Raw genomic sequence first — 19,225 nt, 5'->3', positions numbered from 1 at the left:
TGATTTCTGGCACATAGCAGGGACTCAATAAATGTCAGCCAAGTGCCTGGAATGAATGAACACTGGAGAGATGTACTTGATGAGCTGTAAAGTCAGGAGTGGTGCGGAACGAGATGCTTGATACCCAGATGTCTGAAGGTGACACACGGTGGTAGACAGGTGAGAATAAAATTATATCTTAGGGGTTCCAATCACAGCCCTCCCTTCCTTCTGTACCTTTTCTGGCCGAGTCACGGTGGGTGATCAAATTACTGAACCTGAGCCACAAGGATGAGGAGCTTATTAACACAAAGTGAGCGCTCCTCAAAGCCTGGCTCTCCCTTCCCACAGCCCTCCACGTCCCCCAGCCTGCTAGCTCTCCCCTTTTGCCCGGTCTAGGCAGCTAGTTCCGGGTCTCCTCCCTTTAAGGCGCCGGGAGCGTGCAGCTCCGGGCCGCAGGCGCCGGGCCCAGCTCAGGCCGTCGGCGTACGGGGCGGGCCGCGTGAGCTGCGCCGCGGGGAGGGGTGGGGCCAATCCCTGGGCCGCCCGAGGCTGCGGGCTGACGGGGGTCTCCCGCCCGTCTCGCGTCCGTGCATCCTTCCATCGTCCGTCCCAGGCCATGGCAAAGCTGACGGTGCTCACCCTCGGGACTGGGGCTGGCACTCTTCAGGGATCACCGCTCTTCTTATCTGTAAGTTGAGTTGTGCCGAGGGCTGCGGCCCACTCGCCTTCTTGTCCGTCCCACCCCCTAGCCAGGCCCTGGAGGCTCCCGCCACTCCCAAGCAGGTTCCGGGCTCTTAGAAAATCTGCAGGCGAGCGCTGGACGTACATCCCACAGCGACTGCATCAATATCCAACTTTCCCCGGCCACCTGAAAACGTACCCTTGCTCATGGCCTGGGAGAGAGGTTAAGGAGACAGTTGTCTTCGGTGTGAGTGGCCCAGCTGTTGGCACACACTAATTAATTTTTCATGAAAGCGGTGTATCTTGGGTACAGATTCACTTCTCAACTTTGCTTCAAAATAGATAACCAGATTGGAGGGAGGCCCTGATATTGTGTAAATTTAGGGAAGGAGCTCCCGCCTTGGCTGCCCGGCCGTGGCACAAACCTTCCCAGCTTGGAAGAGACAGAAAACTCGCGTGTGGAGCGGAGCAGGTGGGAAGGAATGGGCGCCGTGATGGCCCACCCGCTCCAGTGGGGGATGCGTGGGGCGTCAGGGGAGAGACCCTGGCACTGGCATTTGATGTCCTGGGCTCTTGCTGTGTCCCTTCCATTGTGGGATCTTGGGCAAATCACTTTACATTGCTAACATTAGCTGCTTCAGTAAGCCTCATATAGGAAGCACTTAACAATGTGCCTGGGATATAGTTAAGTATTCAATAAATGTTAGTGCCCTGCTTTCCTTAAAGTATTTTATAAAGCTTTAAGTACTATACAAGGGGAAAAAGGTTTCTAAGAATGTATCAGTAGTTTTGTTAGTAACTTTTTTTTTTTTTAATTTATTTATTTATGGCTGCGTTGGGTCTTCGTTGCTGTGCGCGGGCTTCTCATTGCGGTGGCTTCTGTTGTTGCGGAGCACGGGCTCTAGGCGCTCGGGCTTCAGTAGCTGTGGCTCGAAGGCTCTAGGGCACAGGCTCAGTAGTTGTGGCGCACGGGCTTAGTTGCTCCGCGGCATGTGGGATCTTCCTGGACCAGGGCTTGAACCCGTGTCTCCTGAATTGGCAGGCGGATTCTCAACCACTGTGCCACCAGGGAAGCCCAGTAACTTTTCTAATACGGGTTCAAAGTCTAAAGATCATCCTAATCCCTAAGGCTTAATCAATAAAACCTCATTATTTACTTTGAAGTACAACATCACTAAAAATCAAATTGAACATTTTGGATTTTTAGAAAAAAATCGTATGACCCTATGGACTGATTAGAAACATACATTCAGAATAGGTTTTTGTAACTATTGGGGTTTTCTTTTCTTCTAATTGTTGGTTATTTTTGGAATCACAAACTGTTAGAAAAAAGTAAGAAACAGTGATTTGGGGTTTTTAATCATGTGGATTTTCATTAATCATGGTACTATTTGTTGCCAAAGGAGAATATATATATTATGTATTACATTTATATGTATATAAATACATTTTATATATATATATATATATATATATATATATATATATATATATATATATATATATATATATATTTGTGCGGTATTACCCTGGTATTACCCATTATGAAAATAAATGAGATGTAAATATCTGACACCCCTTCTAGGCTTTCTCCTTTTGATTCTCCATTTACATCTATCCCTGGGTTTGTTCTGCCCACACTCTTCAAATTGCCCCACACAATTTGAAGATAGACCCTCACTCCTTCCTGGCAGATCTGTAATCTTCTAAAGGATTACAGATCTGCCAGGAAGGAGTGAGGGTCTATCTTTCTGGTTTCCCTTCCTTAATTTACTCTAAGGGTGGAGACTGTAGGCATTTTGTATATGCTTTTGTGTAAAAGTATAGCTTTACCACTACCATCCTAAAAAGTTTCTCTATCAACATGAAGTCTTCGCTTATTTGATCCAACATTAATATTTCACCAAGTTTGTTCCTTGGAACACAAGTCACAAGATATGCTCCATAAAAAATACGTTCCTTGGATAAATAATTTTGCGAAATGTTGTCTACCGTAGCCTTTTCCTAGAGATTGACAATGTATTCTGGCATGTTGAAAGCTTTGAAAAGTCCTTCAGTAACAAAACAAACAAACAGAAAATGATTTTGCTTTGTCATTTCACAGACTTATTTGCCCACATCCTTCACTCCCTTTTTTGGTACCATCTATAAACATCCTGTATAACTCTCTGGGATACAGTTTGAGACAGACTATTCTACACCACTGATTTGCACCAAGACTTAAATTTCAACTGAAAAAGTTGAGGCCTGGCCTTGGGCAGCAGACGGACCTTGGCCTTGGTTTCTGGGCCCCAAGCCTGATTCTGATTTGTCTGAAGGGACCAACGCACACTATGGTCATAGCTGAACATAATATCAGTCTCTGTGAGTCTCGTTGTTGGCCTTGCCTGCGGTTTCTTTTTGTGGATAGGGTGCCTGCTGGAGCTGCTTTGCCGTGGGGTTGCTGTAGTGGGATGACCTGGTCTAGTTTGAAGTAAGAACTTACTGTTTTACTTTCAGCACCTGGACGCAGCAAGTGGGGAGGGAGCCTCAGTCCTTGAACTTCTGGCTGTAATCAGATGACTGAGAAGGGAAAAGGAAAGTGGAAGTGGGGTGGACCTCTGGTTTTTGAATAAAAAAGGCTAGAAGAGCCACGGCAGAAGTAGAAGCAGGAGTAGGAGCAATGTGCAGCTGGGAGGATGGGTGGTTATGAAGATGGAAGATGGTTGCAGAGCCTTCGAACAGCCCAGATAGGGGAGGAAGGGAAATTGCACTTACTGTTCGAAAAGCTCTAAAGCCTCACTACTGAAAAGCACTGTGGACCAGATGCATTAGCATCAGCTGGAGTTCCCAGGACTTGCAGAATCTCGGGCCCCACCCCACACTACTGAATCAGAATCAGCATTATTTCACAAGCTCCTCAGGGGATGTGTATGCATGTCTCTAAAGTGAGACAGGAGGGAAGGGGGCGGGCATAACCCTTGAAAGAATGACATAGCCGTTGAGGACACAACAAAAACTGCTTAGAACAGATTAGGCCCGAGATGGCAGAAGATTCGACTTGCAGTAGAACTTGAGCCTCGTTATGCGCTCATTGTAATACATTACCATATGCCAAACGACACACCCACAGGCGCCATGACAGTTCCCAGCCGGCCACAGAAGGCCAAAAAGTGGGCGGTGACCCAATTCCTGGAAATCCTCTCCCCTTTCTCGAAATAGCTGGAACAGTCCTCCCACTTGTTAGCCTATGAAATTACCCAGCCCATAAAAACTAACCACTCCTGCACCCCGGGCTTCTTGCCGTCTGAGCCGGCTGGCACTCTGTCTGTGGAGTGTATTTCTCCCAGAGCTGCTCTCCTTCTGAGACGCCCAAGTTCTGTCTCTGGAATGTGTATCTCTGCTTTCCCTTTACTCTGGCTCGCTCTTGAATTCTTTCCTGCCCAGAGCCAAGGACCCTCACTTGGCGGCCCGAGACCTGGGTCATGACCCTCCTCTCATGCCCCATTTTCCTGCAACCTCTTTACAAAGTCTATTAATAAATCTACTTCTTACCTGTCACTTTGCCTCTCGCTGAAGTCCTTCTGCGCCGAGACATAAGGAACCGGAGCTTCGTGAAGTCCTGAGACTAGGTGTGCCGTTGCAGTCAGAAGACTGTGGGTTCGAGTCCCCTCTTAAGCCAGAGATTGTGGATTCCAGCCCCACACGAGGCTCGTCTGTGTTCGAGTCCCACATGAGGTGTGACTGGATTCGAGTCCTATCTGAGGTGCGTGGTTTCAAAAGGACCTTCAAATCCTGCGTCACGCGTCTGAGAACCGAGGTGAATCCGCAGAGGCGATACATCTTTTTTTCCTCAGAGACGCGGTGTATGCGAGTGGGGCAGGTTCACAAGAAGTTATATAGTCCTGGGGCTGGAAGGAACTTGTGGAAGAATACTAGATGTGTCTTGAGGGGTTCCCGGATGCTTCTGAGGTGATAGCAGCACAGAGCAAAGAAAGAAGGGAGCTCGCCTGGATCAGTAGTCTTCCCTGCCCTTCTTTGTAGTTGGCTGCCGTGGCCTCGCGGGGTGTGCACTGCGCAAGTCCAGGAAATGCCGAGGACTGCGATATAAACAGCGCCCCCTGCAGTGTGGAATGTTGCAGCCCTGCGTCTCTGGGACAACTTCCTCATTCCTAAATTGCCCACTGTAATGCATGAGACACTTCATTTAGAAGGAAACAGCAAAGCTAGCATTAATATTTCTACCACCCCCATGCCCACCCCAGGCAGCACGCTCTAGTGGGAAGAGGGCAGTGGGGGAATTCCAGCAGACCTGGGTTGCATCTCAGTTCTGCAACTTTCAAGTCACTTTGTCACTGACCCAGATTCTTGGACTTTTTAATCAACAGAAATTGATGACAGGTCAGAAGAGAAATTTAGGCAAGGCTTTTTGGGGACCTGTGCTGCAGCACAGGGAGTGAAAACAAATAACGGGTTCCCTTGCTCGCTCCCTGAGGGAGGGCGATCTGGTCCTTTAAATGGGGTGTGGGTAGGGGCAGGCCCAGCAGCTGGGCCAGAGGGGTGGCTTAGATGGCCTGCCCACCCCCTTGGTGGAGCTGTGTGCAGGGATCATGTGCACTACCCTGCTTTTGTTCCAGACACCTCATGAATGGCAGTTGGGTCTTTGGTCTTTTTGTATCATATTGTCCATAATTTGTCCCAACTGCACATGCACACAGTTATTTTTAGTCCCTTATAGTTTGTATTCTGTTGCTTGAGGAGATGTTTGTCCAAGTGTAAGCATTGTAGAAAAGGGTCCCGGGTCCCAGGTCCCAGCCTGTCTCAACTTTACCATTCTGAGCCTGTTTCTCCACCTAAATATTATGGGCTCATAATACATATCACAGTAGGATATATATAAAATCTGGCACATGAAAGATACTCTGTAAATGTTAGCTTTTATTATTGCCATATGCTATCTCAAAAATCTACCTATGAAGGTTGCAGGATACAAAATTAATGCACAGAAATCTCTGGCATTCCTATACATCAACAACAAAAAATCAGAAAGAGAAATTAAGGAAACACTCCCATTTACCATTGCAACAAAAAGAATAAAATACCTAGGAATAAACCTGCCTAAGGAGGCGAAAGACTGGTACTCAGAAAACTGTAAAACACTGATGAAAGAAATCAAGGATGACATAAACAGATGGAGAAATAGACCATGTTCTTGGATTGGAACAATCAATATTGTGAGAATGACTATACTACCCAAAGCAATCTACAGATTCAGTGTAATCCCTATCAAACTACTAATGGCATTCTTCACAGAATTAGAACAAAAAATTTTACAATTCATATGGAAACACAAAAGACCCCGAAGAGCCAAAGCAATCTTGAGAAAGAAAAATGGAGTTGGAGGAATCAGGCTCCCTGACTTCAAACTATACCATCAAGCTAAGTAATCAAGACAGTATGGTACTGGCACAAAAACAGAAAAATAGATCAATGGTACAGGATAGAATGCCCAGAGATAAACCCACGCACATATGGGTACCTAATTTATGACAAAGGAGGCAAGAACATGCAATGGAGAAAAGACAGCCTCTTCAATAAGTGGTGCTGGGAAAACTGGGCAGCTACTTGTAAAAGAATGAAATTAGAACACTACCTAACACCATACACAAAAATAAACTTCAAATGGATTAAAGACTTAAATGTAAGGCCAGACACTATAAAACTCTTAGAGGAAAACATAGGAAAAACACTTTTTGACATAAACCACAGCAAGATCTTTTTTTGACCCACCTCCTAGAGTAACGGAAATAAAAACAAAAATAAACAAATGGAACTTAATTAAGCTTAAAAGCTTTTGCACAGCAAAGGAAACCATAAACCAGACAAAAAGACAACCCTCAGAATGGGAGAAAATATTTGCAAATGAAACAACAGACAAAGGATTAATCTCCAAAATATACAAACAGCTCATGGAGCTCAATATCAAAAAAACAAACAATCCAGTTAAAAAATGGGTGGAAGACCTAAAGAGACATTTCACCAAGGAAGACATACAGATGGCCAAGAGGCACATGAAAAGATGCTCAACATCACTAATTATTAGAGAAATGCAAATCAAAACTACAATGAGGGATACCTCATGCTGGTTAGAATGGCCATTATCAAAAAATCTAGAAACAATAAATGCTAGAAAGGGTGTGGAGAAAAGGGAACCCTCTTGCACTGTTGGTGGGAATGTAAATTGATACAACCACTATGGAAAACAGTATGGAGCTTCCTTAAAAAACTAAAAATGGAACTACCATATGACCCAGCAATCCCACTACTGGGCATATACCCTGAGAAAACCATAATTCAAAAACAGTCATGTACCACAATGTTCATTGCAGCACTATTTACAATAGCCAGGACATGGAACCAATCTAAATGTCCATCAACAGATGAATGGATAAAGAAGATGTGGCACATATATACAATGGAATATTACTCAGCCGTAAAAAGAAACGAAATTGAGTTATTTGTAGTGAGGTTGATGGACCTAGAGTCTGTCATACAGAGTGAAGTAAGCCAGAAAGAGAAAAACAAATACCGTATGCTAACGCATATATATGGAATCTAAAAAAAAAAAAAAAAATGGTACTGATGAGCCTAGTTGCAGGGCAGGAATAAAGAGGTAGACATAGAGAATGGACTTGAGGACATAGGGTGGGAGGGGGAAGCTGGGGCAAAGTGAGAGTAGCATCGACATATATACACTACCAAATGTTAAATAGTTGGCTGGTGGGAAGCAGCGGCATAGCACAGGGAGATCAGCTCCGTGCTTTGCGATGACCTAGAGGGGTGGGATAGGGAGGATGGGAGGGAGGCTTAAGAGGGAGGGGATATGGGGACATGTGTATGCATATGGCTGATTCGCTTTGTTGTGCAACAGAAACTAACACAGTATCATGAAGCAATTACACTCCAATAAAGATCTATTAAAAAAAAATCTACCTATGAATGATCCACTTAATGAGTGGTACTTGAATATATATTGTGATAATACCTCACTGAGACCATAGGCTAAGGACGAATAACTCACTGGCCCTCCTCTGTCAATGCAACCAACATCATCTTCTCCATCTGATGCACTAGCCTACTAATTCCACAAAACAATTCAGCAGACATCTACCAAGTACCTTCTTTTTTCCTCGAGTGCTGTATTCATGTGGGAAGTCACAGGGATGAATAGGATGCAGTATTCACTCACAGATTTCAGAGTTTACTGTGAGCAATGAGACCACAAACTGATTACTGTAAAACAATATGGTAAGAGACTCTGTAGATGTATACGTGAAGGTTCATGAGGATAAATGAAGGAGTTACTAATCCTGTCACAGAGGGTCAGTAGGAGCTGCAGACCGTCATGAGTAGGAAGCTTCCAGGTGGGTTAGCAGGAAGGAATAGGTGGAGGGAAAACTTGCATGAGAAAGTGATGTAGAGTAAAGGGTCCTTGGTTTCATGGCACCTGATTTCAAATCCCAATTCCATCCTTTTAAGGATAGTAGGACCCAATAAGGAATATTGAATAATGAGGAGTGTGCAGTGGCAGAAGGTAGACCAGGCGAGGATGCATATGGCCCCAAGGAAAGTTCCAGAATGGATTTCTTAATGCATAGCTAAAGATCCTTGCTTTCTTTTGTATGGAGCTGGCATGTATTTGCAAAGAATAATTCATAGCAGGGAGTATGTGATTTCTGGCCAGAGTTCAGCAGCTTATAAATCAGCAACACATCTCAAACATTGAACTTTATCCTTTAGACCTGGAACATTTGGACTTAATCAAGCCCTTGACAAGATATTTCCTGATGATTGAAAATAAAATAGAAAAATATGAGCTGGATTATAGTAACGCAAGCTGAATTGTCTTCTGGCACTTCCTTCAGCTTTTTGGAAGTGGTGATACCGGTAAATTTTGCTGGGCAGAGGACCGAATGTGATCTTTGCATTCATACTTCAGTTCTAATCCCAGCTCAGCCACTTCATAATTTTGTAGCCTTGAAAAGCCACTTAATCTCAGTCATCTGTAAAATAGGGAAAACAATACCTCAGGGAGAGATTTGAGGATTAAAGCAGAGTAATTACAGTACCTGAATTGTACTAGTAATGATTAGTCTGTTGAGATTTGACTTCTTTTGGCCACAGATTTGAACGCAAAGCAACTGAGTGCTCACTTAATGCCTCCTAACCTACTGTGGGCTCCCTTTAACTGTGATTATTCTGCCTTTTCCAGGTTAGAGATCAACTTCCATGAGAGAGAAGCCTAAGTTAGAATACGGGCCGATCAGTTCTGCTTTTCTCTGCCCTCTGTGAACACATCACATTTAATGAACCTTGCAAGCCAGGCTGCATACCTCTTCTTCCTGTGTGATTTTGACTCTAAAAAAGCTAATTTGGCTATCCTTGGCATTTTTCCCAAGTCTTGACCCACTCACTGATTGCATGTCACTGACTTCTTCTGTGTCACTCTTTGTAATGTCCTTGATTATGACCTCCAGTCTTAACATCTTGTACCTGTCCTTTGAGTTCCTTGGGGCACTCCGTGTATATTCACGGAGCTTTCTGTAGACCAGTGTTTTTCAAAATGGTGGATCACAAAATCAATTTAGTAAATTATGATCAACACTTACCTATTTATTTATTTATTTATTTTTATTTTATTATTTTTAAAATTGAAGTATAGTTGACTTACAATATTATATTAGTTTCAGGTGTACAACATAGTGATTCAGTATTTTTATAGATTATACTCCATTTATAATTATTATAAAATATTGGCTATGTTCTCTGTGCTGTACAATATATCCTTGTAACTTATTTATCTTATGCATAGTAGTTTGTACTTCTTAATCTCCTACCCTTATATTGCCCCTCCCCACTTCCCTCTTCCCATTGGTAACCATTAGTTCTCTATATCTGTGAGTCTGTTTCTCTTTTGTTATTTTCATTCATTTGTTTATTTCTTAGATCCCACATATAAGTGATAACATACAGTATTTGTCTTTCTTTGCCTGACTTATTTCACTAAGCATAATACCTTCCAGGTCCATCCATGTTGTTGAAAATGGCAAATTTCATTATTTTTTATGGCTGAGTAATATTCCATTGTGTGTGTGTGTGTGTGTGTGTGTGTGTGTATAAATAAATAAATAAATAAATAAATATACACACATCCTCACCAATATTTGTTATTTGTATGACCAGCATCTTTAAATAAATGAAATAGAATTGAATAGAAAAGTTAATTTATTAAATGTATTAGGGTGAGTATCACTTTGTGAACTTTGTTTCAGGGGTGTGTGTGTGTGTGTGTGTGTGTGTGTCTGTGTGTGTGTGTGTGTGATGTGTGTTTCTACCATGCAAAATGCTTTTCCTAACGTGAGTCTTAGTCTGAAAAGTTGGTAAGGCTGCTCTAAACATTCCCTTTTATTTCTTTATTGCAAACTTTTTTGATTATAATGTCAGATTTCCATTGTTGAAATATTTTTTTGTTTCTCAGGTCATGGGGGCAGATCCCAAGTTTCCTTTGAAGTCTGCTTTCTAAGCTTGTGTCCATCATTCAGGGACCCACCCTCTCCTTGCAGGCCAGGCCTTCCTCATCTATCCATTCACCTCTGGATCTCTAGCACCCAGGTTCTCTACTCTGTGCCTCAAGGTGAACTGTGGTGCTTTAACAAAGCTGATTACTAGACCCCACTGCTAGCCTCTTAGCTCAGACCCTCGTAGAGGGTAGAATTGATAGCCAATGGCATGATAGTAGGAGCATGCTACATTTTTATCTGAATGAAAAGATGCAATAATCAGTCACCTCCAAATTCCTATTATTTTATACCATATTGTTAGGAATTTTATGCAAAGTGTCCAGTCACCCTTAGCCCATCTTCCTCCTTCTATGAGACTAAATTATCAGTAAGGCAAAGTGAAAACTTTCTCTGCCTGTCTATCTTTAGTCAAATAAGATTTCTAGGGATTGTTGGATAATTGTTGCTGCTCACTCTGACTATATTGTATCATTAGTTCTCAGAAGATGTTTATTGTTTAGATCTCTTGGCTGTGCTAATGTTGTGGTCCATTTCTTTCAAATGCTGCGTCAATAGCTCTGTGCTGCGCAGGCAGCCTGCTGGTACTTCCTTCTCACATCTGTTCTTTTTTCCTTTGTCCTTCACTCAAATGTTCCCCACAATGTTTATGCACTCAGATTTAGTAAGTCACTTTTGGGTGTGTGTATGTGCGATGCCTTTTTATATGTTGGCCTTGGGTATGATTTTCTGAAGTTATGAATCCTTTAAGCACACCTGCATTTTTCAAGTAACACACCCGAAAGCAGATGTCCAGTCCAGGCTTTGGGACCACACTGGGCAGATGGGCAGGAGGCCCATCTGTCAGCAGCCCTAAAACATCAATGGAATAAATTGGAACCCTGTTGCTATTTAACCCAAATTTCCACTTAGGACTCCTGACACAGCTGATGAAATAGTTCCTGTTCTGCCAAAGGGCACAGAGTCCTCAAGAGGACACTATGTATCTCCTTTGTGTATCTACCCACCTCTGCTAAATAAATACTGAATGTTGTGTCCAGGGACCCATGTATCTTGCTCAGGTCTGGTCTGGTAGAATTGCTCAGGTTTCAGGGACCACTAACCCTGGGGTTGAAACCCAGGCAAAAAGTACAGTTAAGGAGAACTTTATTGGCTACTTACCTTTGCAACTTAATTATAATTTCTGGACAGTTTTATGCGTAGTTGATTCCTTTTTATCTCTCCCAGAACAAGAAAGAATGCTTCCCAAGAGTAAAATTGGTAGAACTTCCTAACTGTAAATTAGGAAAAGGAATAGGTAAGTATTTGAGAGGAGGAAGTATCTCACTTGAACTTGAAGTATTATCGTCTGAGTTATTTGATTAATATACTTGTTAAATTTTGTTCAAAAATAAAACTATGAACCAGGAGAGTATTATTAAGTCAGTAGTTAGTTATGAATACCAAATTACTTGACTTTTGACTTTACCAACCTACTGTCAATGTTTTTAACTGTTTTTTGATCATTTGTTTTTGTTTGGTCCGTTTAGCAAGAACAATAGTCAGACAGTGTTTGATTTTATGGTAATATAACCTGAGCAGATGGCAGGGGAGGGACAAAAGAGGAATAAAAAGCAATGAGTAAAGGGTAAAATTTTTAAAAGACCTCACACACCTTTGCAGTTACCACAGGGCTTCTCCTCATGCATCTCTCTTTTAATATCTGGGAGGAAAATTTTTCCCAGAAGCTCTCAGCAGATTTTCCCTTAGATCTCATTAATCAGAGCTAGACAACAGGCTGGTGCCCTAGCTGCAAAGGAAGCTGGGAAAGTAATTATGGGCCTCCTTTGTGGAAGACTGACCCTTCAGCAAAGATAAAAGGGTCAAGGAATAGCAGCTGGTAGGCAACCAACAGGAGTGTCGGAGGACTCAAGTCCCCATCTGGTTTCAACCAACCAGCTTTGTTATTTGAGAACAACTTGTTTGACATTCATGCTTTTGTTATTTTTTTTTTTTAATTTTTATTGGAGTATAGTCGATTTACAATGTTGTGTTAGTTTCAGGTGTACAGCAAAGTGAATCAGTTATACATATACATATATCCACTCTTTTTTTTTTAGATTCTTTTCCCATATAAGTCATTACAGAGTATTGAGTAGAGTTCCCTGTGCTATACAGCAGATTCTTATTTGTTATCTATTTTATATATAGTAGTGTGTATATGTCAGTCCCAATCTGCTTTTGTTATGTTTTGAGGGTTTTTTTAGAATTATTTATCTCAGTTGACTGAGGTTGGAAAGGCTAGACCACATGACTTAATGCAGTTAACATCAGTAAGCTTGGTCAGATATCTTACAGTGTAATCTTTTTTTCTAGAAAACAAACATGATATTGATATTAAATATCACTGGATATTTGTAAAACAAACACGTCCACTAAAATTATTAATACCAAATCAAAAATCCCACATGTCTCGAGATTGATTGAAATTCAAAAAATTTACATGTACTTAAAGCATAACTAATTTGGTGATATTTTATTGATGTTTATATTAATAGTAAATGCATATTTGGCATATGAAATGTATCCCCATTTTAACCAAAGCATTTGGAATTTGTTTATATTTCCAATAGGGTTTTCAAAGAGTTTATTTGGTTTGGAATTATTAAGTATCAACATATATTGGGAGTTTATGTCTTTAAAAGACAGCAGGCTATTTTCAAATTACTGTACCTTTTGTACATTTAGTGAATTTCCATGTACTTTAAGAGGTTTTGGGCTCTAAGGAAAAAGTTCTAGTCCATCAATTTAAAACAAATATATTAAGTGTACATTTTAAATATACTTTATTTCAATATATGAATCGCTTTTAATTTTTAAATAATCACATTAGTCAACTGCAATAAATAAATGAACCTATCAAAGAAGAGCTAAATATGTAGCCCTATTTTCAAGTCAGGAGTGATAAAGAAAAGGACCTTTAGCTTCCTGCAACAGTATGAAACAATCTGTGCTCTCTATTCTCTTTTCTCACAGAAGCTGGCTCTGAAGACTTGGAGATACTTCGTAATGGACTGGCTTTCATTAGCTCCGTAAGTGTTTCCTTTCACTTACTGTGCTCTGAACCATTTTCTAGGACTGGCCGCTTGTCTTTTGTTTCAGCCTTTTTTATACCAATGCCCATCTTCAAATAAAATGAGCAGTGATATGGTTCAAAAAACAAACCGTATATGCATTCATACTGATGTTACGATTTTGATAGTATATGTTCTATGCATATTTGTATTCCTGTGTGTACAGTGAACTCTTATATTCCCCTGTCTTCCATTGTGGCAATTTGTGAGTCCAGTGAGTTCAAGAATGGCTTCCCATTCATCTGTCTATTCCTTGAAGCACTTAAGTGGTATATTCAAATATTTGCTGAATTGAGTGTATATATGTGTGTACGTGTGTGTATATATATCCCCTCACACATCCTTTAGATTTTTATCTTTTTTTATACTTTTCAGAATAAGCCTTTTAATTTAAAATCGTTGATACTTTATTCCACAATTTCCAAACTTTGAAGAGAAAAGCCACCATGTTGTTGAACCTCTCCTGCGTATAGATCATTGCGGTAGGTGATATAGCTCAAAACAAAAGAAGTCAACAACCTAGTCTAGGAAAACAGAGTTGATAGGATACAGTATACAAGTCATCCAGCCATTGAGAACCCTTTGCTTCCTGTTGTAGTTCATTCAATCCAGTTTTCTCCTGTGAAGATGGAAGACTAGTCATCCTCTGCAGAAGTGTCTTACAAACTCTTTTTTAGAGGAACAGAATATATATTTCCAGCAAAATCTTATATGGGACCCAGATATGTAAAACAAATAGATATGTGTCGTTGTTCTACCTTCAGGCTAAGAAAGGAGTTGTTCCCTGGGCTTACTAGACTTCCCCTAAACCTCGTCTCTGAGATGCTTCCAATGAACCTGCTAGGGGACGGTTTAAAAACCATAACCAATGTTCTGTCCGTGTTCCTTGCTTATATTATTGAAGCCCATTCGTAAATGTTTCTTTGGTCTGCTCTTCTTTTTTTTAATCTTTGTCATGGGTTGGTAGCTTGATAGCTGTGATATTCGACACACATGGAAGGGTCTGTGCCTGTTGTGTGGGGTCACCTGGTGGAGCATATGGCTCCCGGAGACCCCGTGGGCCTATTGCACGAGCCAACTAAGAGGCTTCCCGTGGGGCCCTGTGGCCGGAACCAGACAGTGTGAACCCATGTGCCATCTACCACCTCCATCAGCATTTGAAGTATTTATAAAGTATCTGTGTTTTCTCCTCCATTATTCTCTAAGGGATTAAAATATCCTGGAATAAAGAGCTTTGAACCCGATAAGCCTGGAAAAATACTTCTGATGGACGTGAACAGTGGATCATGTCCACTGTTGAAGAGGATACAACAGTGTTGGAACTGAGGATCACTGGAAGTAACTTTGATTTGTCTTCATTTAACCCTCATGGGATTAGCACATTCACAAATGAAGGTAACAATGTTTATTTAATGTTTAATGTTTATTAAAAATAAAGCCAAATTTTAAAAAACAGAAAAATGTTAATGAAAGAATATTTCTTTTCATCCAACTAAAGTATAATCATGAACAATGTTCTTACTCTGGATTTTAAACTTACCCTCATGTTAATTAAATATAACGTTATAACCACGTAAAGGCTTGAGAATGCTAAAATATTTGAGATTTGCAAAACAGCTAATTTTTAAAAATACCAATCTTCACATTATCTCTGTAATTACTATAGTAATGATATTCAGCTCTAATCATTACAGGTTTTTCCAACTTAAAGAATTTTACAGATCCAGGCATTTACAGGAATAGATTTTTCTAACGTAAGACACCTGCAACCTACAGATCCACTGACAGATGGTCACTTTCAATGCCTCCCTGCCCACTGGTGCCTCTGGTTGTCTTCAAACTGCTTCTCCACATTTTAACATGTTACCTCATCCCTTATGCCTTCACCCCACTTCTTCCCTTCTTTTTGCAGCCATTTCCTTGGTCTCTACATAAACTCTCAATCCCGGTTGCACACACAAGCACCTGGAGAGTTTTAAAAAGCCTGATGTCCAGGTCCCAGCCCCAAATATTCTGATTCAGTTGGTCTGAGGGAGGCTTGGGCGGTATTGCTTGTTACAAGCTCTCCAGGAGATAAAAATGTGAGACCAGGGTTGAGAATCACCCCTGTCGTCCATCTCCTCATCAGACAATCCCTTCTTCAGTCCCTGCTGACTTTTCCCATTTTGGTGGGCTAAAATTGCTGCCTTGAAAGTTATCAGCAATGTCTCTCTCTCTCTTCCAACTCTCCCCCTCTGCCTCTCCTTCCTCCTTGCCCTTCCCTCCTCTCCTCCCTCCCTCCCCCCTTCCTTCCTCCATCTCATTTTATACTGTTGACCCCTTTCTCCTTCAATTCAATCGCCCCTCCCTGATACTCCAGTACACTTATCTGTTCTTATTCTGATTCTGCTGCAGGTTGTCTCCCCTCTTTATTATTTTGTCACTCATTTCGAATTCTCTGAGCATTCCCCAAAGGACCAATATTTTGCCTCCTCTTTATTTTCTCTATTTCAGAAAGTTCAGCCGTGTCACAACTGTAACTGTGCTGGCTCTCTAGGAGAACACCCCCAAAGTGGATGATGATGATGATGATGATTTTAATCAGCTCTTCAGTTCCCTCCCTTCAGCTTATTAGATACTTCTATTTGGGTTCCTCTGCTATAGCCGCATTAAACTCAAAATGTCGAAAAGTAATTCTTTATCCTCTTATCTTCCATTCTTCAGGTTTACCCCATATGACTTCTCTTCTTCCATATATGTATATATGAAATATACATATATCCGTATATATTTCCCTTTCAATGACCTCTTCACCCATTTATCAACACTATATTTTATTTTCAAAATATTTTAAGTGCAAAGGAATAGGGTGTTGTGTGTGTGCATGCTCTTTTAAATTAAAATGGGAAAAGTAACCACGTAAATATTACACAAGTGCTCGTATAAATTGCTTTTGCATTAAACACTACATCGTGGATTCCTTTCTCTGACAGTGCATTTAGAGCTACTTTACAATGGCTCTTTAGAATTCTGTTGTGTGGGAGTACCATAATATAGTTCATCTGTTGATGGATATTCAACCTGTTCCCACCTTTATGCTCATTGAAAACAATGCCAAAATAAACATTCTTGTACTTATAGCTTCTGTGAACACTTCCTTAGGATAAATTCCTAGAGGTGGAATCTGCTGTGCAAAACGTGAATCCGGGTTTTAATCCTCACTTACGTCTGATTTCCGACTCCCTCATTCCTCAGCCATCATCAGGGACTTTTGATGCTTCCTGTCAAATACCTCTCTTGTCCTTTCCTGTCTTTTCCTGTCAGTGCCATCTTCCTGGTCCAGTCCCTTCTCTCCACGTGCCTGGATTACTGCCATACCCACAGGTCATGTTACTCCTTGGTTGAAAGCCCCCTATAAGTAAGCCCTGGATCCCTATCCTAAGCCCTGAAGACTGGCCTTGGCTCCTGTTTCTGTGGCTTCAGTATTCCCACTCTTTCACTCCTCCAACCACAACCTCACCATTAAGTGTTCCAAGGAAACGCGTGCCTCAGGCCCTTTGCATGCTCTCTTCCTTCAGCCTGGAGCACTCTTTCCCCAGATATTCACATAGTTCAGTCTCTCATTTAATTAGATATCTGGTTTGACATCATCTTCTCAGAACTTCCCTGACTCCTGTGAAGAAGACATCTCATTACTCTCCATCCCTTTATCTGGTTTTGTTTTCCCTTTGTAGCACTTAGCACCAATTAAAATAAACATTTGCTTGTCAAATGGACTAATGGGAAGCTTCATAGCTGGCTTTTCTGTTCAAATTTCTTCAATTCAACCTCCTAAACTTTACACTATTTTCCTTTAAACACCAGTTCAGTCACGTCAAAGCTTTCCGAAGACTCACTGCTTCCAAAGGCAAAGACTATGGCCTAACTTCACTTGCCGGTTCTGATCATACCTTCTTGACCACTTAAACTGGTCTCTTTCATGTCTCAGAGTTGCACTGACTCCCAGAATCTGCTTCCCTTTGATATTATCTCTCACATGGTCTTTTTATGGAATTGATCATCTCACACTGTGTAATTACACCTGAGCACACCTTCTCTTATTGATATTCTTCACATCTTTTATCTCTTTTATCTCAGTGCTGCATCTTGCTGAGACCATTTGCAGTAGAAAGCTTAATAAGCTCTTTGGAGTTTTAGTGTCAAGGGCTGCTCATTCTTAAGTTGAGGATTTTTTTTCCCCTTGTGGAGTCTGGAGTTTTTAGAGACTGTCACTGGGTCTTCCTTTAGCCATTTTTCTTTGGAGCAATCACAAATGCTTCTCTACAAAGAGATGAAAATATTCCATCTGCCTGATACCCTAAGTACTGGTTGGAGGTGGGTTGAAATTGCTTTCTGGAGACAGGGCTGACAGCTGACAGCTCGGTTAATGTTTCCATTTTTGTTTTTAATCTCTTCTCAGATAATACCGTGTACCTGCTGGTGGTGAACCATCCAGATTTTAAGTCCACGGTTGAGCTGTTTAAATTTCAAGAAGAAGAAAAGTCACTTTTGCATCTGAAAACCATCAAACACAAACTTCTGCCTAAGTACTGAGATATGTCATATTTCTATTTTCCTTTAACACTAGTGGATGGTTAATCCATTTTTAGTGTTTCCTTTTGACAGGGAGTGGGGGACGGGGTGGGAGGATAATGGCAACTCCGCTTTCTAATGATCACAAACTCCTCCAAGTGTTCTTCTGCAGAAACTTTTTTTTAATATAAATTTATTTATTTTATTTATTTATTTTTGGTTGTGTTGGGTCTTCGTTGCTGCATGCAGGCTTTCTCTAGTTGTGGCTCGCGGGCTCAGTAGTTGTGACTCGCGGGCTCTAGAGCGCAGGCTCAGTAGTTGTGGTGCACAGGCTTAGTTGCTCCGCGGCATGTGGGATCTTCCCGGACCAGGGATCGAACCCGTGTTCCCTGCATTGGCAGGCAGATTCTTAACCACTGCGCCACCAGGAAAGTCCTCTGCAGAAACTTTTGAGGACTCAAGCCCCTCAGAGAAGACCCATCCTCTTCCTCTCTCATTTCCCAGGTTGGCTGGATGCTGCTTTATGGCTCCTGGCCTGCCAATTGAACAGATTATTTTATTAACTTTTTACAAATATTTTCTGTTTTCTTAATTTTTATTTTTGGCTGTGTTGGGTCATCGTTGCTGTGTGCGGGCTTTCTCTAGTTGCAGCGAGCAGGGGCTACTCTTTGTTGTGGTGCACGGGCTTCTCATTGTGGTGGCTTCTCTTGTTGCAGAGCACGGGCTCCAGAGCTCAGGCTCAGCAGTTGTGCACAGAACATAGGCTTAGTCGTTCTGCAGAATGTGGGATCTTCCTGGACCAGGGCTCGAACCCGTGTCCCCTGCATTGGCAGGCGGATTCTTTTTTTTTTTTTTTTTTTTTTTTTTTTTTTTTTTTTTTTTTTTTTTTTTTTTTTTTTTTTTTTTAATTTTTTTTATAGCTCCTTTATTTATTTATTTATTTATTTATTTATTTATTTTTGGCTGTGTTGGGTCTTCGTTTCTGTGCGAGGGCTTTCTCCAGTTGCGGCAAGTGGGGGCCACTCTTCATCGCGGTGCGGGGACCGCTCTTCATCGCGGTGCGCGGGCCTTTCACTATCGCGGCCCCTCCCGTTGCGGGGCACAGGCTCCAGACGCGCAGGCTCAGTAGTTGTGGCTCACGGGCCCAGCTGCTCCGTGGCATGTGGGATCTTCCCAGACCAGGGCTCGAACCCGTGTCCCCTGCATTAGCAGGCAGATTCTCAACCACTGCGCCACCAGGGAAGCCCCGGCAGGCGGATTCTTAACCACTGCGCCACCAGGGAAGTCCCACAAATATTTTCTTAATTAGGTTTTATTTCTATACCAGTTTGGATTAAAGAA

The 19,225-nt window shown here is 41.7% G+C and overlaps 1 protein-coding gene across 1 annotated transcript in view; it reads left to right on the top strand.

The window, feature by feature from the left end:
• Positions 1-530: 530 nt before the first annotated feature.
• The window catches only part of LOC118901193 (serum paraoxonase/arylesterase 1-like), a 31,512-nt gene continuing 12,817 nt past the window's right edge, over positions 531-19,225 (top strand). The window contains 6 exon segments of the mRNA XM_036864293.1: positions 531-670; positions 11,448-11,517; positions 13,236-13,291; positions 14,540-14,629; positions 14,632-14,728; positions 17,772-17,898. Of these exon segments, the coding sequence (XP_036720188.1) occupies positions 599-670; positions 11,448-11,517; positions 13,236-13,291; positions 14,540-14,629; positions 14,632-14,728; positions 17,772-17,898 (512 nt within the window). The 5' untranslated portion in view covers positions 531-598.

Source organism: Balaenoptera musculus, chromosome 9, assembly GCF_009873245.2.
Source record: "Balaenoptera musculus isolate JJ_BM4_2016_0621 chromosome 9, mBalMus1.pri.v3, whole genome shotgun sequence".
Taxonomy (NCBI): domain Eukaryota; kingdom Metazoa; phylum Chordata; class Mammalia; order Artiodactyla; family Balaenopteridae; genus Balaenoptera; species Balaenoptera musculus.
This window is presented reverse-complemented; position numbering and strand designations above follow the sequence as displayed.